The following is a 24,494-nucleotide window of genomic DNA, read 5'->3' on the forward strand; positions in this document are numbered from 1 at the left end:
CCCTCCCTCCCTCTTTCCCTGATCCTTTCATTTAAATAAAATGTATAGGCTAATGCCCTAATTGAAATGGGAAACATGATGTGTATCTTGCTGGAGCAGGAGGCTGCCTATTGGAGCCCCGGCTGCAGGCTGGCGATTGGGAAAAAGACAAGGCTGTTCTGTCTCGTCTTCTGGGCGCGCGTGCATTTCTCACCCGGACAGGGAAAGAGGAACAGCCAGCCAATCAGAGAGCCCGGTTCCATAAAAGCTGGCCTCTGATTGGACGGCTAGGGAAAGAGCCCTGGAACAAAGAAAAGTCCCTTTTCCCAGGTACAGCCTGTGCTTTTGCTTCAGTTCTGATTGCTGGCTGCTGCTGAGTCTGACTCTGGCTGCAAAGAAGCAGCAGCAGCAGCAGCATTTGGGTTGTGTAGTGTCACTAGGTTTGAGCGTGTGTCTGCTGTGTGAAAGGATTTTTTAATTTTTGCAGTGTATAGATATATATTCATGCAAATCTTAGGGGGGGGGGAAGGCAAACGAAAGAATAAATCCCCCATAAAATCTATGGAAGACCTTTAGATGTACATCTTCTTCTTTTTTTTTTTTTTTGCTTTCACTCTGGACTTCCAAAAATTAGTATACAGTATATTAAAAAACAAATCGTCTGCCAACCCAAAGCCCCTCAGTTGCAATGCAGTTGGTAGAAGGAAAAGGTCAACTCGATTCAATACAGACCGTAAGTACGTGCTGCTATTGCTTCTGCTGCTTGTTGGTGGCTTTTTATGGCACTCTTTTTTTAGGAAAAGGGGGAAGTGATCTCTCTTAATCTGGACTGGCTCAGAGGCAAAAACAAAGGAATGTGTGGATGGGAAAGGAAGCGTGGATTTAGGAACAGGGAGGACTCTGGGGTGTGTGTGTGTGTGTGTTGTGTGGATAGCACTGCAGTTTTCTCTCACACAAATCATCCTTAACGTGAACTTGAGGAGATGGAAGGGAGGGAGCATTAAAAGGCATTGCTTTGGGGTTGGTTGCTGTTCTTCTTTAACTGCCCAAGAGAGGGAGAATAAAACTGACAATTAGAGACCCTTATCGCCTCCCTCCCTCCCTTCCCTCCCCAGACCCCAGCCTTGCAGTCATGGAAGAACTAGGGGTTGAAGACACAGAAGATGTTTACATTTATGTCACATGCAAACGACCCATACACAAGGAGGGAGGGGCGGGGAGAAGGTGGGGATGAGTGGGGCTTTGGTGCAGGGAGACTGTTCCTCCATCCACACCTCTCCCCTGCCCTAGATATATAGATATAGATATAGATGGCTTTCAAATTAATGTTTCCTTTTTATTGGGCAGCACCAGGCTGAGGTGATATATAATATGGAAATGTAGGGGTGTGTATAAGTGTATGTATATATCTACACACACAAACACACACACCCCCTATATCCATATTATATATCATACTATATATGTGTGTGTGATTATATATATAGATTATATACATATTATATATATACACACACACACCCTATATTTCCATATTATATATCATACTATATGTGTCTGTGTGTACAGACACAGCATAAACACCTATATCTCCATATATATCATACTGTATATGTATATATATATGTGTGTGTGTATGTATATACATACACCCCTGTATCTCCATATTATATATCGTACTATATGTGATATATATGTGTGTGTGTATACACACACCATAAATACCTATATCTACATACCATAAATACCTATATCTACATATATACTATATCATACTATATATGTGTATATATATATATATGTGTGTGTGTGTGTGTGTGTGTGTATATACACTCCCATATCATATTATATACTATATATGTGTGATATATATATGTGTGTGTGTACATATACATACACACACCATAAACACCTCCATATATATCATATATATCTCCATATATATATCATACTATGTGTATATATATGTGTGTGTATGTATATACACCCCCATATCTCCATATTATATATATATGTGTGTGTGTGTGTGTGTGTGTACACCTATATCTCCAGTGTCTCCATATTACATATCACCTCAGCCTGCCATTGCCCAATAAAAGCAAAGATTCATTGGAAAGCCACGAAATGTTTCTTTGAAGTGGGGAGGACTGAGGGAAAGCAACGCCACGAAAACCATCCCTCACATGTCTTTTTTATTTTAAATGTCTCCCTCCAAATTAGGCATTCAGAGGAGTCCAGGGAAGAAGAAAGGTTAGCAGGCGCTTATTCCTCTCTCTCTCTTTTTGCAACACAGGCTTTGCAAAAAAACCCAAAACACCTTGCCTTCCTCCTCCCCCTCCCTTCTTTTTAACTGCTGAGGCGCCACTTTCCTTCACATTCAGCACTAAGCACCAGAAGCAAAATAATCTCCATATATATAGTACTGCATGTGTGAATGTGTGTATACACACACACAGTGATATATAATATGGAGCTATAGTGTGTGTGTGCAGATATCTTCTTCCCCCCAATCTCTCTCCCGCCCTCTTTAAAGGCCAGATCAGTATTGCTTGTCACCCATATTTTATAAATATTATTTACACATATAATTTATTAATACATTTTTATGTAAATTTATATACATATATTTAAATTTATATATTTATAAAATATTCTAAAATATATATTATAATAATATATTATTTATATATTATTCTAATATACATATATATACTATTTATATATTATTTTGAATTTATATATTATTTTGAATATATATATATATATATAATTATTTATATATTATATATATATATTATTTTGAATATATAGAATTATATGTGTGTGTGTGTATATATATATATATATATAAAATTTTAAATTCATATTATTAAATATATATATCTATGTTGTTCTGAGGCCAGCCCACAGAGCCCTTGCTCCTCGCGTGACGTGGAAAGCTTGAGCTGTGACCAAACCGCTCCCTTTTGAACCCTGGATGGTGGTTGCTCCTTCTTCTCACGCGCCCATCCTCCCCCTTTGCCCCCCTCCCTGGTTTCAACCGTCGCCAGTCACCCCTCCATTTCTCCCTCTGCAGACACTGTTTTTGCCACAGAACCGTCTCTCTCTCGCTTTCTCCTCCTCTGCAAACCTATCAGCAATTCATTACAGCTTTTAGCCTCCCCCCATCATCACCACACACAAACACACACACACACACACACAAAACACAGCCAGCTAATTAAAAATCCTCCTCAGGAAAAAGAGGAGGAGGAGGAGGGGGAAATGGAGGCAAAAAAGATGAACCAGCCTTGGCTCTTCTGAGGGAGAGAAAAACCTTTATGTCCCTGAAACAGGGTCTCCCATTTTTTAAAATCTCTCTGGACTCTTTTAATGACTGAATGAGCCCCCACCACTGTTTTGAGCTCTTGTTGTAAATAAATAAATAAAAAACAAGTCTCCCTCCCCTCCATTTAGTGTAGGAGACTGGATTATTATTACTACTATTAATAATAAAGCTTAAAAAGCCAAATGAGCCTCCCTATTTTGGTTTGCTCCCACCCCAAACTTTAACTGGTGGGGATGGATAATGAGCCCCATGGGACTCTAATGACTGAATGAGTCCCAACATGACTTTCTCATTTTTTAAACTCTTTTAAAACAAATATCTTTCTCCAAGGTTTTATTAATAAAAAATAAAAGCCCCTAGACCCAAAAGACATCCTCCATTTTCTGCCACCCCAAACTTTAAATGGTGGATAAGCATCAGGAGACTGAATGAGCCCCAGTATGACTGCCTCACTTTTGGGAGCTCTTTTTGAAAACAAACATCTTTGTCCAAGATTGGATTAATAAAAAACAAACAACCCTTAAACCCAAAAGACATCCCTCCTTTTTATCCCCACTCCCAAACTTTAAACAGGGGGGATTGTCTGAATGATCCCGCAACACGAGTGTCTCACTTTTCAAAGCTCTTTTTTAAAACAAATCTGCCCCCTTCGAAGATTGGATTAATAAAAAAACACCCAAAACCTCTAAACATAAAAGACACCCCTTTTTCTTTTCCAATCCCAAACTTTAAATGGTGGGAATTGATCAGCATTGATAAGCTATTGGCTCCATTTTAACAGGATCTTCTTCTTATTGTTGTTCTTCTTCCCTGCCACCCAGTGTTTAGATAACTGGTTTTTATCAGAGTCTGGGTTTTCTTCCCTCCCTCTCCTCCTCTTCTCCTCTTTCTTTCTTTCTTTCTTTCTTTCCTGCTCCTTTTCCTTCAAGTTAGTTCAAGAAGTCAGATCTGTCAGGACTGAGGAGGAGGAGGAGGAGGAGGAAGGGGGGATTGCCACTTCCCGACTAACAGGCAGAATCCAGCCCAGATTTTCAATCCTTTCTTTCACTCCCCCCTTTTTTCCTCTTCCTCCTCTTTTTCTCCTTCTTCTTTTTCTCTTTCACTAATTTCCCCCCGATGTTCGCACATCCAGCCTTGTAACAACCGGACGCCTGTACTGTAGTAGGTTTTTCTCTCTGTCTTTTTTCCTATGGAGCCATTACTTTTGCTGATCAGGAGGAGGATGGCTGCAGCAGCAGGAGCTGGGGCTGGAGGCCGGATGTGAAGTTGGGGGCAAACCCTTTTTTTGCTATCATCATTACCATCATCATCATCGTTTTGCAATCTCATCTTGGTGCTTTGTTCAAAGCCAGGGAAGAAACAAAAAGCAAAAGGAGCAAACAAAACAAAAGAGATTTATCTGGTGTTTTTCTTCTTCTCTCTCTCTCTCCATATTATTATTTTGCCTTTCCCCCCCAACCCTCTACTTTTGGGGAGGAGGAGGAGGAGGAGGCTTCTGGTGTTGTGAATGTGAAATACTACCTTCCAGCCTGTGGAGTTGTGAGGAACAGCAAATTATATACATACATACATACATATATATATATTGAGGAGGAAAAGACACACCAAAAAAAAAAAAAAAAGTGGAAGAGGAAAGAAACCTCTGCTTTTTTCTGTGCCATGGTGGAAGGAAATATGTTACTGGAGGATTACTCTGGCAGAAATGTTACTTGGCTTCTCCTTTATCCCTTGCTCTTCTTTAAGTAAAACAAACAAAATGAAATGGGGCACTGAGTTCTTGCTGAGACCAGGAATTTTTTTTCTTTTCTTTTGATTTGCTGTCTTAATTAAAAATGATAAAGGATTAAAGGTAAGCAATGTACGTATTGTAAATATTTGGACACTCAACTATTGGGGGGGGGAAAGGGGGGTGGGCAGATTTCCTTAAAAGATGTTTTAGCTGAGCTGTGTCAAAGACACACACTCGTTTGCGGTTAGAGAGGCCACCTTGGTGTAGATCATTTAAAGTGTATGTCTTAATCAGTTTCCTGTACAGTCAGTAATGCTATATTTAACAGACAGAGGTGTGGGTCGCTCAAGAGGGCATTGGGAGCACTTTTAGATGTTATCTGGTGGGCATTTTAAACAAAAATAGCTCATCCCACCCGCTCCCACCCCCCTGTTTTACAAAAATGTAAAATGAATGCACTTTTAGTGCCTCTTTGTGTGTACATGTGAATGCCCTCTCCTACCCTCCCTCCTCCTTTCCAATGAGCTAATCTAATCTAGGGAAAAGTAACAGAACTTGAAGGGGGTCTGGTTTAAAATGACACAATTTGTGGAATGCATTTTAGGTGGGAAGCTTCCTCTCTCTCTTTGTGCCAAGGTGATCCAGAATCACATTCCCAGCTTGGATTCTTGAGCTTTGTGGATTTAAATCCTGCAGTATAAAAGGTTTGATTTTTAATTTTTTTAATTTTCATTATTTTTTGGTGGCTATATGGCATTTTAAAGAGAGGTCCTGGATGATGGGATGCAACCCTAGGGAAGATGCTCATTATCAAAGGCTTCAATTTAACAGACCTCTTAAAATTAATATATGGCATGTCCTTTCTCTTTCACTTGCCTCTCTGTTATTAATTTTATTATATTCTGGTAACACCCAGCAAAGAAATATTCGACTTTTCCCCTTCCTCACAGGAAAAAGTGGGATCTGGACTTCATGGTACATACCCAGCTATACCTGGGGAAGGAAAGGAAGAAGAGTTACACTTTTAAAAAGCCCCACGGAGATAAACGAATGTCCCCTCATCTCCAAAGGAAAGTTCGTCTGATTTTTACTCAAGAGGTCTCATCTTCAGGATGTCCTTGAACACTTCGACTGCTGGCAAAGGTGTGGATCCAAACACGGTTGATACTTATGACAGTGGTGATGACTGGGAAATCGGGGTCGGAAATTTGATAATCGATTTGGATGCTGATTTGGAGAAAGACAGACAGAAATTTGAGATGAATAATTCTACCAATTCCAAGGATTGTGGGGGTCTTGCTTCTAGTGGAGTGAATGCTACCTCAGCCTTAGCTGATGGCCTAAAATTTGCTTCTGTTCAGCCCCCTGCTCCTCAGGGGATTTCTTCACACAAAGAAACTAGCAAATCAAAAGTGAAAAGGAGTAAAACTTCGAAGGATGCTACTAAATCTCTGCCTTCTGCTGCCTTGTATGGGATTCCTGAAATCAGCAGTGCTGGCAAGAGGCAGGAAGTCCAGGGGCGCCCAAGCGAGGCAACTGGCATGACTCCAACGTTGGGTCAAAGTGTGAGCAACAGCCCAAATGGCAATAATACCACCACCAGCAACAACAATAACACAATTGCCTCTTGTGGGAAAAATAAAGAGGAGAAACCAGGTAAAACCCAAGGCAGCAGAGGCTCCAAGCGGGATAAGGATGGAGGGAAATCTAGGAAAGACAAACAACTTGACCTGCAGCAGGGACACCCCAACAACAGTAGCCAAACTTCTCCTGGGCACTTGTATGGGTTTGGGGCCAAGGGAGGTTGTGCTGGAAGCAACAGCCCTTTCAACTGTGCCTCCTCCACGGTGGGGGATGTGAACAAAAACTCCCTGGATTCAGGGTTAATGGGGAACTCTATTTTGGTAAAGAAAGAAGAAGAGGAGGAGGAGAACCACAGGAGAATAAAGAAACTGAAAACAGAAAAGGTAGGACATGTGGTTCCCCCCCCCACCTTGTTCTATCCCTTTCTTCGTTGTCTGATAAACTTTCAACAGTTCTTATTTGCTTATGGTGTTTGCATATTGTTCAATATTTCAAACTCCTTTCTTTGTGGTTAATTTCCCTCCAACCATCTACTTGTACTATGGAGTAAAGGTCATCTTGGTTTTTCTGTGTGTTTTGTTTTGAAAGAAAAAGTACCTGCATTGTAGTTTTTATTAGTTTTGGCATCAGTATGTTTATCTTGCAAGTTGCTAACTTGCTGGAATTAACTGCCTGGAATGCAAATCTTGTGTGTGTATGTGTGCTTGTATTTTTCTCACACCACTAAAAAAGTGGCAGTGTCCCGCCTCCCAAGTGGGAAAGTCGCTTCCTTCTCAGCAACTACAAAGAGAGGCATGAAACAGATATTTGACTCTTCTAACTCCACAAGTGAGGGGGGGTGGAATCCACAATGAGGTGTGGATGTGTGAGTGTGTGTGTTAGAGAGAGAGGGAGTGAGACAAGGAGGTGCTGTAAGGTGGAGGGAGTCACTTGCTTGTACAAAACCCAAGCAGCCCTGCATAATTCAGAAATGGCCGTAAGGAGTGCTTTGTCAGCAGGCATGCAGTGTGCTTCTAACCTGTTTGGAATGAGGGTCGTGGGGGAAGGGCATGCTGCAATGAAAGCTATGTGCAAAACATTTGTCTCCAAATACAGGGGAACACTTTGTCCTCTGTCCAGCAATCTCTCTCTTTCTCTCTCTTATCTGGATTCTCAGTGAGTTCCTGGATGGGCACTGCTTGTTTGTGGAGTAGCTGAAAAATGTGTGTGTTTTTCTTTCCTCTTCACTAAAGTCTGAAGGATGTTCTCTGTTCAGGATAAATGGCCTTGCATTGTGCAGGGAGGTGGAGAGAACTGGTTTCTCTTGGCTTATTGTTATTGCTCACTGGGGCAAGGTTTGGTGTAAGCAACAATTGTTCTGTATCCAGAAGGACAGAAGGTTTCTTTGTCATCCAAGGAGCTATTGTTGGCTTATAATTAAGAGTCAAATTAATTCTACAGGTTGTTTAAACAAAGACAGCCCCTCCTCACAGCCTCTGCTCAGGGTAATAGCTTGTGACTACGTGAGTCAGACAATTGTTCTCATGTTACTCCTTTTTACAGTTCCCAGGCTAAAATGTTCAGAAATGGGAAACTTCCTAAGTGATGCATGAAGTGTACACCAAGTTGTTTACAGGTGTTCAGGAGGGCTGAAGGTGTTGGACTGGATTGCACTGTTTACAAGATGGATGACTTCTTGTTTCAGGATTGACACTTCGCACTTCAGTAAATACCACCCTCAAAACTCATGGTTTTATCCTGCAACAAAAAAATTCCTTCATTTGATAAATCACAGTTTACAAAAGAGCTGAGTATAATTAGAAGACGTAGCCTTCTCTCTTGTTCAGTGTATAATACATATCTCCTCTCTGATTTAGTACTTGCTGATATGGCTTGTACTGGTCTGTGTAACTCTTTCCTAAATCTGTTTATTTTATTTTATTTTTTTAAAAACAGTTTGCTTTGCTCCCAAAGTCAAAGTGTATCTGTCTTCTGAGTTAGCAAAATGCTTCTGCTTGTTCTGAAAAGTATCCTAAAATCTCATGCTCGTTTTTATTAACTCAGTACAGTAGGCATTTGCTTTTGTTGCCAGCAGTCTTCAAATTGCAGCTCTCTAATCTGCTTTAACTATCTAGATAAATTGCCCTAATCCAGTCTTCACAATAGTTGTGGTTAAAGAGTCAGAGCCATTTGATTGGATTCAGTGGATGCCTGGAATGTGGGAGGTACTGCCCTTTTGTAACCCCCTTAGCCTTTTAATCTTTCAGCCAAATGTTCACATTCAACAATTTTGTTTAGCTTGCAATCTGAACATTTCAGTATCTCAAAGGCTGCTGTCATGGCAACAAGAGATTAGAGAGTGGTGTGGTTTTCTCCAGTTTTTGTGTTCCATTTCATACCAGTCGCACAGGATATTATATGAGGAATGAATTCATATATAACAAGTACATTTCAGTCAGTGTAATGTAAATGAGGTAATGTGTAAACTAGGAACAAACCTGTCTGGAGTAGCTTTTTGCCAGAGGAACACTTCTCCTTGCAGCCCTTGCCTTTATAGCATTGCTGGAGCCTGAATTGCCAGTAACACCCACTGCTCTTGGCTTGTACTGACTTTAATGGCTTTACTTGTTAGAGCCCTGCAGTGCTGCCAATTGTCTGTCACACTGGTGTGTTGGCTTACTGTCTAAAACATCCCTCAGGTTTTTTACTTCTGGGAGAAATTCCTTTCAATCAAGGCTTCTATATGTGAATGTGAAACCTTGCTGGAGAAGGATGTGGCAGTTCTTGTTTTTGTTATGTGTTTGTGTGTGTGTGTTCCCCCTCTTTTTGGACAATCACATGCTGAGATCTGGGAAAAGAGATATAATCTTTCCTCACCAATTGATGCAAATATGTGACTTGCACAAAAATGATGTCTTTAGCATGGATTTATCAGCAATGGGTGGTCAAATCAATTTCCATACTCAGATCTGAATATCCTTTAACTGGTTTTGCATTTAATTTAACAACAAAGCATTTAAAAATGTTGGACCTCTTATGTAGAAGAGTGCTGGGCTCTCCCAGTCCCTCCCATTTCACAGAAAGCTTAGATCCCTCAGAGGTGTAGTTACGATTTAATTTTTGTGTCTGCTGCAACTCTCAGATTTAGGGTTGTTCTTCTGCTGTAGATTCATGCAGAACATGTTCACTTGAATCTTGTGGGATCCAGTTGCTGTGTTTCTGTATTCTCTGAAAGGTGCCACTCCCCTAATGTGTAGGTGAAGTCAAATCCTATGTTGGGATTCTGTAATGTCTGAGGTTACCTATTTGTTTAGACCATTTGGTAATCAGCACACCAATGACATGTTTAGAGGAATACTACAAAGGGAATGGTTTGGTTGTCAAGTTGTGACAGGTGGATTAGGAACCCATTCATGTCAGAATAAGAATGTTAAAAGGTGATCCCTTTCAGCATTGCCAAATACCAACTGTAATAAGTTAGAGAAATAGTTAATCAAGTCAGATTGCTCCTGCTGAAGGCAGGTTTTGCAATGTTCTACGGTTGTTGCCCTGTGTGTACTTTTAAATGGTCTGGAGGGATCTGGAGGTGTATTTCACATAAGTTCACCTGTGATACACATGCTTAGTTGAGCAGTTTGCAAAGTAATTAGTCACTTGGTATCTTTTCCAAATCAGTGCATAAATAGCTAGCAGAAATAGATACAGTGGATCCTTGTTATACGCTGGGGTTTGATTCCAAGACCCCCCATGTATGACAAAATCTGTGGATGCTCAAGTCCCATTAAATATAATGATAAAGCAAAATGATGTCCCTTATAAAAATTGAAAAATCAAGGTTTGATATTTGGAATTTATACGTTTTTGAACATTTTCAAACCGTGTATGCTTGAATCCGTGTATAAAAAATCTGTGTATAAGAAGGGCCGACTGTATTTTGTACTTTGATCGACAAAGAGTTGCTACTCATTTTTTAGAATTAATTTCTTACTGTATATTTATGTACATTTGCCATGGCTTGGCACCTGTAAGTCTGGTGATTGGTTATTGTGTGCATAGGCACATGTTTCATGTTTACTGTAATGTCATGGGATTCTGGACATAATTTGCAAAGTGAAGATAGCCAAGCCTGTTTTGATTTAATGAGTGATGATGATGCATTTTATTTGTCTTAAAAATATGTCTGCAGATGCTAGTGTTTGGGGCTCATTTATTCACTGTGGCAGGGAGAATGGGGCAGAAAGGTCACTGGCTGTAATTAAAGAACAAAAGTCCATTGTTTGACAGCAAACCGTTGTGAAAGCTGCATTACGATTTAGATGTTGAAAACACTGATAACTATTGGGTGCTTAACAATAAACACAACTCTGGGTTCTTAATGTTCTATAGTGCTGTCTAGTAGTGTGACAACGTTTTTGGGATCTAGGTGAGGAGGTGCTGCCCTTTGGCTGACTAAAGCCTTCTTTGTGAACCCAGTGACCTTTCAGACCAGACCCATTTTGTATTGAATTCCTTTGGAAGGTTAAAGTAACACTGAAACAATACAGAACGGCCTGGAACATTTATAAAGCAAATCATTTTAAAAGCATGAGGTTGTTGTGAATTACCGGGGCAGGGGTGGGGGCAGGGATACAGTTCACACAGGACACTAGTACGTTTTACTGTTTAAATAACTTCATAAATACCGTGTTACAAAAAAAGAAAAGAAAAGAATAGAAGGGATTGTCAGGATGTATTTGAGGTTAAGGTTGTTGGCCATATTGTAAAAGGCTTTCCTGCAATCCTGTTTTAATTATGGTATATAAATACTTCTTTTTTTTAAATAGTATTTTATAGTCCCGTAAATGAAATGTATGTTAAAGTGCTAAGCAAAAATCCCCTGTAACCACAGAAGTGTTCAGTAACCAGATTTCAGGAATGTACCATCTGTTCTTAGTTTCCAGTATAAAAACAAGGCTTGAATAAACAGATTTGCTCACAGTTTTACTTTTTCTTTAAGATGCTCACCTGTAACTTTGTACTAATGCTCTGATATGCTCATACATGTATTTCAACTCATTGCAATTTTTGAGGAAAACTTAGCTGACACTGAAGAATAAGGAATCAATTCTAGTACACAAACATAATGACGGCCAGTTTTTCAAAGATCTCATTATTTTGCAAGCACTTACATTATTCTAGCAATTTTCCCCCCAGAGGAAAGTGGGGGGGGGGGAACAACCCAATGATAATTTTAGTAAGTTAATAACCACTTTTCAAATTGTACATAATAAAAGCTGTTTTCTAAAATTTCCAGGAAACAGGCTCTTAAAAGTTAAATGAAACGGTTGGTACATTTGGTGGTGGTGGTGGTGGTGGGGAAATCATTTTTAAATATTACAAATGGAATTTCTGAATTCTTAGGCAGTACAAATCTTGGCTGCAGACTATGTATCTTGGATAAAACATCATCCGGCCTTTGTTTGAGGTCTGTTATTGAAGCTAATGACTGGTCTTGTGCCGCCTTGAGATAAATGGCATTATCTCTGAGTAGGCTGACAGGAAACAGACATGTTAATGGTGAAGCTGCAGGGAGGATCTGCTGTAGTTCTGACAAAAGAGTTAAGCAGAGACCCCTGGTTGCAATCATTAACACATAATGCATTCCTGCTTTTCCTGGCAGGTCTGTGATAATTGGAAAGCTATTTTATCTACAATTACTTACACCACAACACTGATTCTTTAGTACCACTGTGTATAAAAACCTGTGGACTTTTTGTTGGGGGCAAGGAAGCAAAAGTATTGAAAGAGCAACAATTCTGTTCTGTCTGCAACTGATATTTACAGAATGGTCGTCTTTAACCATAGAGTTTGTTTGTGTATGTGTATGTGACGTGAACAAACTTGATTTGGAAATTAAGCGCATTCTTAGTGGTTTGGAAAAATAGTATTCTTACAGTGTTGCTTTAAGAAGTGATAGGATCTATCTGGCTTAAGTCTTAGAAAAGCATCTGTTTGGATTAGAACAACTGTGCATCCATCCTGTGGAAATTAATTAGTGGAAATCCCATTGTGTTGTGGAGCCTTAAGGGTGTCTGTATAAATTCATGGAGATGATGATGGGAAATTTTTAAGGGCTCTTCTTATGACTCAGAAACCATGTAAACAGCATACAGGTTCACACCTTTCCACTCCCTGTTGATTAGAGAGGTACCTCAGTTGATGAAATTGATATGTTCTTGGGCATTACTTCTTTAACAGAACATTTGATACTAGAGGCAGAAATAACATGGAAAAACTAGGTGTTAGATTCATATATGACACACACAAAAAAGTAATTCAACATATTTCAGCAAACTCTTTATTCAGAGCTAACAATATGCACATGTGAAATTAAATGACCAGGTCAGGTAAGTCTTGTGTTAGTAAACAGAAATATTTTGACAGTTCTAGAAATCACTTGTTAAGCACTTGAGGGCTTCTTCCAAAATCAATCCAGGGTTGACTTTTCATTCTTTCATTGTCTTACTTCCAATTTCCATTTTGGACGCCAGATTGCTAGATCTATGGTTTTTTTTTTTTTAATATTCTGGGTGGTAGCTGTTTGCTCTCTTCCTTTTTCTTTATTTTACTATTAACACATGCTCAGTAAAGGATTATGGAAGTGGGTTTAGCTTGCCTGTTATAGGCCCTGTACACACGGGCCCTTTAGCACGTCCTGGTGATGTGCTAGGGTTGCCTTGGGGCGCCATTTCCAGACGCCCCACAACCCTAGGACATCGCCAGGACATCACAGCTGTGTGGCGCTGTATACACGGTGTGCACAGCTGTGACTTCACTGCCCCGCACTTTCCAGATGGGTGTGTGCGGCAGCGATGTCCTTGCACCTCCACAGGCAGTTTGCGGTGGCACTAAAAGGAGCCGTTTTTAGCGGACCTTTTGTTTCTGCGTAGTCGCGCTGCGCAATTTGGATGATGTGGTGCGGTTATGCGGAAAAGAGAGGCGGTTACTGGCTGCCTCTTTCTGGCAGTCTGTACCCCACCATAGTTTTGTACACATATACACAACTACAGTAAAATCCCACCGGGGCAGAATTCTACTCTTTCCTAGATCAAGCTTTTAAAATTGCTTTGTTTACTAAAGACACATTGCTGCAATCCAACACTGACAGTCTGTGTTTCTCTAGTCCCCTTTCACCATCCAATCCAGTGGTGATGTGTCTGAAAATTTCCCATCTAGATAGAGACTGAGAAGGAAAAGTGAAAAGCGAAAATCTTTTTAAGGACGATATATAGCTTGATTTGCAATGTAATAGAGCTGCATTCTGCTTTAACTGCAGTGGCAATGTCGTATGGAATCCTGGGGTTTGTAGTTCAGCGAAGTCCAAGAGCTCTCTGGCTGAGAAGTCTAAATACCCCCTCCTTAAACTGCAAACCCCAGGATTCAGTAGAATGTTGCCATGCCAGTTAAAGTGAAATATAGCACTACAACAATATAGTGTGATAAGGATCTTTAAAAGAAGCTGCGCTGTCAGAGTATTCATTAACTGAGGTATACCTGTAAATCCAGAATTATTGTCGCCTCTTCTGCACTTGAAATATGGTAACGGGTACTGCTTAGAATTTTGCCTGTGCCCTTCAGAATCTGTCCATATGTCATTTTTAAGCAAGCAGTTGACAGTACTTACAGAATAATATGGAAGAATAATTCCTATTTATTTATAGAGATTGTTGATTTGTTTAAGCATTCATTGTCTCAAAAACTCTTATAGCAATAGTACAAGATAAAGCAGTCTTATCATATACAGATTGAATATCCCTAATCCAGAATTATGACATCTGAAATATACTATTATATAGAATGGCATAAAATGCTGCCCCTTATATAAAATAGCAAAATCAAGGTTTGCATTTTGGATTTAAAAAAAAAAAAATCTTCAAGCTTTGGATGCTTGAATCTATGGGTGCAGAATCTGTGGATACGGAAGGCCAACTGTATTCTTGAATATTAAATGGTTCACGTGGGTGGTTGAGATAGTCACAACTTTGCTTTCTGGTAGTTTGGTGTACATAAACTTTGCTTCATGCACAAAGCTATTTTTTTAAAAATATTATGTATAAAATTACTTTCAGGCTGTGTTTATAAGGTGTATATGAAACATAAATGAATTTCATGGTTAGACTTGGATTCTATCTCTAAGATATCTCATTATATATATATGCAAATATTCCAAAATCTGAAAAAAATCCTAAATCCAAAACACTTTTCGGATATGGGAGACTCAGCCTGTATTGCTGGAAAAAGAAGGAGGTTGAGAAATTGTTGCTAGCTTTGCATGGAATGAATTTGCAGCTAAACTGAAACTGGGACACCCAGTCCTTAGCTCTTGTTCTTGACCACTAAACTACATATGTTCCTAGAGTCTAAGAAGATAATTTCCTTTTACTGGAATTACTTTATCCAAAGTCAGGAGGCCACTGGCTCATCTAGCTCAACATGGTCTGTGGATACATGTTCTCTAGGGTTTAGTCTGAAGACTGAACTGAGGATCTTTTGCATACAAAAGGTGTACTGCATAAAGTTGTACACACCCAGCCCCTGAACTATGGCCCTTTTCCAAAGGAGTCTTTCCCCTAATTTCCTGATCTATATTCATAAGCATTATTTAGAATCTTGATTACACACAAATAACTCAGTGAAAGTGGTGGTGTTAGTAGGATTTTGGCAACTTTCCCGAAAGCTCAAGATAAATTATTCTGCCTGCATCTGTCCTCCTTTTGTGCCTGCATGATCTGTTTTCTAATGCACTCCTATTCATGTTCTGTGTGATCAGGTCAACAAATAACAGTACCCTTCCTACCCAATGTAATAAAGCACATCTAAATGTAGATTTGGTAAATGTGTTGATAATAGGGATAACAGTAAATCAGGATTAAGATTTCCCCCCCTAGTTTGGAAGCCTTTGTACAAATGACACTCACAGTAGATTTATTTGTTTATTTAAAGCATTTTAACCCTATTTTTAAGCATAGAGAGCTCTCTGAGCAGCTGCATATATATGTGTCTTCAAATTGCTTGTCCATGCATAGCGACCCCATGAATTTCATAGGGTTTTCCTAACCAAGAAATACTCAGAGTTTATAGGATAGAAAAAACAACACTTCCTGAATCAAGGAACTAGCACTGTTCTGCAGAAACACTGTAAATTAGCCCCGTTCTCCATTACAAATCAAAGCAAATGGTTCCCTAAACTCTGAGAAGGATGCCTGATATTGATAGTTTTGTCCTTTGGTGTCATTATGAGAAAGGTGCGTGATCCAATTTTTAATTCAAACTGGAGTATTTACAGGAACACCATATTGGCTCTTTCTGTTGCTGAGTTGCAGCATGTTGCATGGCTAAATAACTGCAACATGATGACGGCTTCTCTCTCTCAGTTAAGTAGATCCTTCTATGTCTTAGAAGCAATTTGTGTGTACTTTTCCTTTTTTTAGTAGTGAAAGAGGAGGAACGTGAGTCCTGGGGCTGCATATGGCCTCTAAATCAGTTTTTGTAGGAAGGCTTTGAGTCTTTTAGACTATTGTCTTTTTTGGTTATATTTTAAAAAGGAGGGATGAAATGCCACTCTTAGAAGCATCTGGGAACAGTGATTCTCCTTTGAAATAGCTCACAGGACCCCCAGTGCTGTTTGAAAATAAGAAAACTTGTTTTTCAAAACTACAAATGAATGTCCAGTCATTTCCAGTTGTTGGCTCTGTGAGAATGGGTCAGTGAATCAGCAGTAGCACATTGTAAAAACAGTATTTTCTTATGCTTATTTATCAAGAATAACAGGAAACAGTCAGTGTTGTATCACAGAGTGCTGGTTTGAAATGGGGACTTGTTTAAATTACAATTAAATCTTCAACATGTCTATTAAAAATATTCGCCTTTGAGGTCTGTGGAATTTATTCCTAGGTAAGCCTTTATTGTTGTGTGCTGTCCAGTCCTTTCCCACTTACAAATACCATAAAGGCATTGGATCCTGACTGATCTTGGAAGCTAAGCAAGGTCAGCCCTGGTTAGTACTTGGATAGGAAATTGCCAATGAGTAACAGGAGCTGCGGGCTACGTTTCAGAGGAAGGAACTGGCAAAACCACCTCTGATGATTCCTTGCCTAGGAAAACCCAATTAACTTCATGGAGTCACCACACATTGATAGGTGGTTTGAAGGCGCGCGCGCGCACATGCACATAATATACATGTACAATTTTAGCCTTTCACTGGTTCTATTGTGTCCTTTGATTGTTTTCTCTCAGCTTCCTGATATTTTGTTGAGATAAAACTGGGGCATCCCCAAACTCTGTAATCCAAAGGCAGAGTATAAACTTAAAATTTATTTTAAATTTTAAACTGGGATTGGCAAGTGCTTGTTGGAGGCCAGTAAATTGGAGCTCAGTTCTGCTAAAACAGGAGTGTTGTTGATAAGTGATTTTTTTCTGACTTTGAAGGTAATGATTATGCATGCAGCAACATTCCTGTTAAGGATCTGGTCCACAAATTGTAGGGGTTGCTACACTGGTCCAGTATGGTGAACTTTGAGGACATTTTGAGCAGGTTTTGTTGGTTTTGCCTGATGTGCTTGCTGTGGCACTTCATAAGTAGTCTGACTATACCTGTTTGTTCTCTGTCGACATCTCATTTGGAATTTTCCATGTGACCAGAACACAGCTTGGAAGAATTCTTTTTTTAGACTACAGCTCCCAGAATCTCCTAGAATGGCTGGGGGAGTCTGAGAGTTTTAGTTTAAGCACAGTAAATTTTCCAAGCTTGGGTATGGCCATGTGTGTATCTGTTATAGGAGATGTGAACTGTAGTCTGGAAATGGTGTTTAGTACAAAATATAGTAAAGAATATAGCCAGTATGATTTTTGATTTGCATGTTGGACCTAGGACTCTGGAGACCAGGGTTCTAATCCCTTTTCAGCCATGGAAACCCACTGGGTGATCTTGGGCAAATCCCACTCTCTCAGAGGAAAGCAAGGAAAAACCCTCTGAACAAATTCTTCCAAGAAAACCTTATGACAGGGTCACCTTAGGGTCACAATAAATCCGAAACTACTTGAAGCCACACACGAACAATTTAATATAGGACAGGGCAGCTAGGTTATTAAATGGGACTGGACACATCTTGTTAGTCCAGAAACAGAAGAATTGCCTCAAAATTTATTTTGAGGCCCAATTCAAGGGGCTCTTTTTAATTTCCACATCCTTAAGTGGTTTTGGAATAGTATTCTTTTGATTTCTTGTGCAGAAGTAATTGGCCTGAATAGAGATACCATAGGGGTTTCTGTGGGTTCCTGTTTTAGGTGAACTGGAGCAGGAGATGACATTGGATAGGGCCTATTTCTGTTACTGCACCTTACGTTTTTTTGTTGTAGTATGGCAGGAGGGTTTGGATGTAGCCTTAGCAGATGAAAAGGTCTCCCCCCCCCCCCTCCTGCCTTTGCCAAATGCTTCTGATCCACAATGGAGTATCCCCATGGGAGAAGGTGGGAGGAGAAATGATCTTTTTCAATTTTTCCTATTCCTCCTGTAGTTCCTTGTGCCAGTATTTCTCAGCTTTTCATATGTTACATCTTGTCATCATCAGAGGAGCTGGACCCCATCACAGATAAAAAGCAAAAGCCTAGTTTTCCCAAGACAGATATTTATATGCTCACAGACATTTATTTAATGATTATGTTTAGCATTTTTAATAAGTTTAAAGAGCCAGCATGTGGGGTAGTGATTTGAATGCTGCACTACAACTCTGAATACCTTCTCAGCGATGGAAATCCACCAGGTGACCTTCCCTAAGAAGAAGGCAAGGACAAACACCCTCTGAAAAATCATGGAAAAAGCCACCGCCCATAGATTTTCCTTAGGCTCGTTATAGGTGGGGAATGATTTGAAGGCACATGACAACAAAAAGTAAGTTTTAAGGACATTAAAATCTAGTCCTAGTATTGTTGGGAATCAACAGTATTGTTGGGAATCAACAGAATCAACTAATATTGTTAGGAATCAATAAGATAGATCCCATCTCAGGAGAAAGGTAATTAAAAAAAAAGGAAACACAGGAAACAAAAATACTAATTTCACCAGCACTTGAGAATTGTTATGGAAATCCAGTGTCCTATGTGTACTACTTCTGCATCTTACAGATGGTGCCCATACAACTGTCTGAGACCTATTGGTGTGTGCCACTGGGGTTCACCAAAACAAGTAAGGGAAGTGTTTCTTGTGGGGGGGGGGATAGAGGAGGGGAATGATTGGTGAAGATCATCCTTCTTTGTTTTGCTGGTGTGTGTGTTTTGAGGAGGACCTTGCTCAGCAGTTGTTCCCTCTGAGGGAACAAAAGCTGGATGCAACCCATTATTTTCACAATGATAGTGTAAAACACATGCCAATTATCAACCATTATTATTTTGAATTGCATGCATCCTTTAATATAGCTCATGGAAAAGAGTAGTTTTGCAAAGCCATGAATTGCTACTTAGGCATACAGTAAAACATTTAGATCAGCTCATTTTTGCTGACTTGATTTTACTAATTGCTGAGCTTGGCAGAAAGCCCTTCGGTTCTGAATGAAGGGTTGTAGATAATATTGGTTTGTAAATTTGAGTTGAAAGAGGATGGGTGTTAGCACTTAACTCCTGTATCCAAACTTACTTTGAGTTTTACTCAAAGAAGGTTAGACGATCTGAGAAGTAAAGCTGGATGAGGCAAAATGTGTAATCGTGTAATATAAAAATGTCCCAAAAGTGTTTAAGCCACACCCATAATTGCAGAGTCTTTTTATTCCCAATACTTTTCTCATTTTATGATTAACTCCTTATGTCACAAAGAGCTTTTACACTACCAGGTTTTAGCCGTTTGATACCACATTAACTATCATGTCTGTATAGTTTGGCAAGGCAGTTAGAATACTCTCCTAATTAATGCCACAGCTCTCCTTTGAGTTCACAAGAGTTCTCTAGCAGAAAATGCAAGCTCCTTAGCAAACTACAAATCTCAGAATTCCACTTCGTTTGGTACTGAACAGTACCGAACCATTATTGATATAAATTAAGCTTTATAAGTGGTAAATGATGCTGCAGATAGTGAAGCTTACTTTTACATAGACAGGTAGATTTTTTGACAATCATTTGACTAGTTTCATAAGGAGAGGATTGCAGGCAAGTGGTTGAAAACAGCCTTCCTATTTTTTTTACCATTTCTTCTTCCTGTTTCATACTAATTCTGTAAGAATGTTATACTGTATCCCTGTTTGAGGTCTAAATTACCCTAAAGGCATGAGAGCCTGTCTGATACTTAGATGTTAAATAGGGTCTAGTTAGTACTTAGATGGGAGATGGCCAATTGAATACCAGGTGTTGTAAGTTGTATTTCAGAAAAAGTAACTGGCAATATCATCTCAGTCTTCCTTGCCTAAAAAAAAGAAAGAAATTATTGGAGCTGCCATAAATCAATAGGTGGCTTGAAGGTGTGTGCGCACACACATGCAAACACACACACACACACACACACTATTTTGAGTATGCATTCATGTTTCTTGGGAATTGTCACTGTAAACTAGCATGAGGATAGTAAGTTTGCAGGGATGTTTAAACCTGTTCCATGTGAATGCAGGTTTTAAAATTAGAGATACTTCCTTAAAAATGAGAATGTGTCCATTTAGTTTTGTTCAGTAGTTTTGGAAAGCTGATATTTTAAGCAGTAGAACTGGGTCGTGTTAACCAGGAAGCAGATGGCATTGTGCCACAAAAGTATAATTTTACTTAAAAAAACTTTAAAGGTTTTGATGTTTTTCTTTTCCCTCTTATTTCCCTGATGGTTTCTTTTTATTGAAGGGTAACTTGAGGAGACCTGGTAGCAATTTTATTGCCTTCCCATGACAGTTTCAAATAATAGCATGGCCTTTGGTTGCCAGTCAATTTTATATCAGTCAGGCTGATTCTGGTTTTTATCATGTTGTAATAGACTATAAAAAGTATACACTTGTAGTTTTGCTGAAGAATCTGACTCTGTTTTTATGTTTCTGTTAACAGTAGAAAATTAGGTGTCACATGGTCACAATGTGCATTTCCTATTTCATTTTTCTTTGTTTTAAGAAAACATCTGAGTATAGAGACTCAATCTCTTTAGACTGTGTCAGTAAGAGTTCATAATATATTGTTTAATTTTATATATGTACATCATTTTTATTAACTATTGGTTTTATCTGAAAGTGTTGTTAACCATAAGATTTCTTTGTATAGAAACAATTTTTCTAAATGTGCACCATCTATGTCATACATTTCTAGCATGATGGGAAAATGCCATGTTTTTCCTTTCCAGTGAAATTAGGTTGTATATTTTATTATGTTTACTTCAGTTTCAGATTAGGAAGAGTAAAAAAGAACATGTAAATGTCTTTCAAAAGTCATACATAGCCAAACAATACTATTTTTTGGTTTCCGATAATCTTCTTAGGTGATTTGTGTGGTTGACTGATATTAAAAGGAACTACAGTCCTCCCTCCCTATTGGCGAGGGTTAGGGGAATGAGACCCCTATGAATATGGAAAAATCGCGAATAACCCCACTCCCCACTTAGAAGCCAGTTAAATGAAAGAGTGAGTGGGGGAAGAGGAGCAGTGCTGCATGGCCCCCTTCTCCTACCCTCCTATCCCTTTAATTGGCTCCTTGCTCCTTCTCCTTCCCAATCCTTTTCCCTGGGCAGCCGAAGGAGAGGATTGGGGAGGAGAAGGCAAGAGATGCCTTGACCCCTCTGAGACCCTTTGACTCACCAGTCCTTCCCCTGGGAAACCCAAGGAGAGGATGGGGAGGAGAAGGCAAGAGGTGCCTTAGCCCCTCCGACATCCTTTGCCTCCTCATCCTTTCCTTAGGCAGCCCAAAGAGAGGATCAGGGAGGAGAAGGGTCATGGGGGGTGCAAGGCATGTCTTGCCTTCGCCTCCCGATCAATCCCTAGGCTACCCAAGGAGAGATCAGGCAGGGGAAGGGGGAAGAATCCCCACATTAGCAGCCTTGACCTCATGAATAATCAAAACCGTGAGTCTTAAGACCGTGAATATTGAGGGCCAACTGTATAGTATCTATACAGGAAAGTGTGGATGATATTAACAGAGTCTTTCTGCCAGTGGACTTGATACCATTGGTGGAATGGGTTTGCCCTCACCCAGGGATGGCTTGCATACCCCAAATTTCCTATCTGAAAAATTGAGAGAGATTTGAAGTAGTTTTGGTGTGTTAACAGGGGAAATAATGAGAAGTTCTGCTGCCTAAAGACATATTGGTTGGCCAATGGTAGCTGATAGCTTTGATATCAAAACTACATTTGAAAAAAATTCTCAGTTATATTCCAGACTTTAAAGGATCTGTCTGAGGTGCTGAATAGAATCCCCCAAATAAGCTGAGCATCTTGTAGCACTCCTTCAAGTCTGAAATAAAATGCGAAACAGATTGACAATATTTCTACCCTGTAGCTTGCACAGTGTTGAATGTCACCCTTGGGGCTTTTAAGTTATCATTCTGTAAGATTAGTGAGAAATTTTTGCTGATCTATACAGTGGACCCTTAGTATCCACTGGGGTTTGGTTCCAGGATCCCCTGTAGTTATCAAAATCTGTGGATTATCAAATCCCATTAAATACAGTGACGCGGTGAAACAATGTCTCTTATTAAAAATAGCAAAATTAAGGTTTGAAGTTTGGAGTTTATATATTTTTTAAATATTTTCCAGCCGTGGATGGTTGAATCCATGGATAAACAATCCAGGGAAATGGAGGGCCAACTGTATTTTGCCATAATAAGCAGATAACACAAGGGGGGGAAACACTTTTGGCTGTAATTAGTTAAGAGTAGTAATAATAATAAAGAATTGTGAGTAAAGTCCAGAGTTATTACAGGTCTCTAATGTAATGCCCAGTCTTTGAAGCTGAGCAAAATTAGCCATGCATGGAAACGATAACAGCAGTAATTTATGTGGAATAACTAGGTTGGATGGAGGATAGCAGGCTATATATTGGAAAAATATTTAGAGATTGCACACGTCCCCTTCCAACTAGAAATGTCCACATGGTATGCTGTTCAGTGTGGTGTCAGCACCAAGATAAGTAGGGTATGTTGTTCTCCTTGCTTCCTTTCTCACAGGTGTATGTGTACATATTCACTTTTAATTTAGATTTCCAGCTCAGTACCACACTTTAAAGTATTTGTCAGTGGCTCTTTTTCTTTTTAGTTTATGCTTTCATTTTGGTTTTCTTAGGGCTTTATTCTTAGCACCTTTCTCTTTATTCTTGTTGCACTTCCTCTTAGCAATCTGATTTCTTCTCCTGGCTTTCAATAACACTTATACTGATCATTTCCAGCTCTGTCTTTTCTGTTCTCTCCTTCTCTCTTAGTATTTTCACTTATCTCTCTCTGGGTATCAGATGATTATCAAACTCTAATCCAGCAAAAGAATATTGTATCTACTTCCTCTTTCAGTTAATAGCATCACCTTTATATCTTCTTATCAAATAAAGTATGTGAATGTTTGATCCTTTTGTCTCTTTTGCCTCATATTATTGCCATAGTTCAGTTTTGTCAGTACTGTCTTTATAAAATAGAGGGTAATTATGATATAGAGTACATTTTAATCTGGGGAGTCTAGTAATTACTTCTTGACGTACATGTGAAAGAAGTAACAATATTGATTATAATGATTTTGTAATGTTCATTGGGTTTGTTCATCTCTTACCTTTCCTTAGCTATCTGTTGTGTCTCTTCTCAGTTGTTCCACTTGTTCAGTTTTTCTAACTTGAATCTTTAATCATATTTCATGACTTCATGATTTGTATATTGGCTTCTGCCATTGTGTCATATTACACGTAAATATAATCCTATCTTTGTTTACTCAGCAGTTAAGCCTCTGTTTCTTCCTGATGTATGCTTAGGACTGCAGTTCTATACCCATTTATCTGAAAGAGTCATATTGACTTTTGTACGGCTTACTTCAAAGTAAACATATACAGGATTGTTCAGATAGTTTCTTGTCCAATTTGGCTGTTTTTCCCTGTTCTCTTCTTCAAACTCTCCATTCGTTTAATCTTAATCTTATTAAACTCTACTTGCCTGTGTTCTTTCTCGTCTAGATATGTACTCTATTGTTGGCCTTTGTGTGGAAAACTCTGCAACAGCACAATATTCTGCATTTTTGTTCAGTGATAGGTCCCATTGATATCAGTGAGATGTCCTTGGTAAATGGATATAATATTGTAATCCTGTACCTATTGTGCCACTGAAGGCGAAAGGGTTTACTCCTGAGACATAAAAGTAGACACCCAGAAATGGTGGTCCAGATTTTTGGTTTATTTGTTATTTGCTGCACTCTTTAAGAAATAATCAAACATTATATGTTATCTTGCATTTTATTCTCAATATAGCCAGCCCTCTATATCTATAGATTTTTTAAACTCACTGATTGAAATATTCAAAATATTTTAAAAAATATATAATATATAAATTCAAAAAAGCAAACTTTCATTTTGCCTTTTTATATAAGAGACACCATTTTATTATACCATTGTATTTAATGGGACTTGAGCATCCATGGATTTGGTATTCACGGGGTGGGGGAGGAGGAGAGAAGTCCTGGAACCAAATCCCAGTGTATACCAAGGGCCCACTGTATTGTGTTTCAATTTTAATAATGTACAGTCTGCCTGTGCCATATGTAGGCTTGCCATACACTGCTTTGAGCATACTCGTACAGGAAGCCCAGGGGGACAAAATGGCGCATGCATGCCTGCACACCCCCATTATTTTCAATGGGGCTTAAGCATACACATTTTTTCCTTTACACGGGGGAGGGATCCAGAACGGATCCCCGCATACTTGAATATTAAATCATT

The 24,494-nt window shown here is 39.2% G+C and overlaps 1 protein-coding gene across 8 annotated transcripts in view; it reads left to right on the forward strand.

Annotated features, from left to right (window-relative positions):
• The first annotated feature begins 563 nt into the window (after nucleotides 1-563).
• Nucleotides 564-24,494, forward strand: part of ZNF608 (zinc finger protein 608) — a 152,165-nt gene continuing 128,234 nt past the window's right edge. For 2 of the 8 annotated variants that reach the window (XM_089491498.1, XM_089491546.1), the window contains exons 1-2: nucleotides 3,090-5,156; nucleotides 5,987-7,003. In XM_089491498.1, coding sequence (XP_089347624.1) covers nucleotides 6,149-7,003 — 855 coding nt within the window. In that variant the 5' untranslated portion in view covers nucleotides 3,090-5,156; nucleotides 5,987-6,148. Of the gene's footprint in view, nucleotides 713-3,089; nucleotides 5,166-5,198; nucleotides 5,741-5,986; nucleotides 7,004-24,494 lie in introns of those variants that run through there. The other 6 variants (XM_089491514.1, XM_089491531.1, XM_089491538.1 and 3 more) reach the window with 6 other exon arrangements.

Source organism: Sceloporus occidentalis, unplaced genomic scaffold (genome assembly GCF_023333645.1).
Source record: "Sceloporus occidentalis isolate IW3139 unplaced genomic scaffold, rSceOcc1.0.p SCAF_1, whole genome shotgun sequence".
NCBI lineage: Eukaryota > Metazoa > Chordata > Lepidosauria > Squamata > Phrynosomatidae > Sceloporus > Sceloporus occidentalis.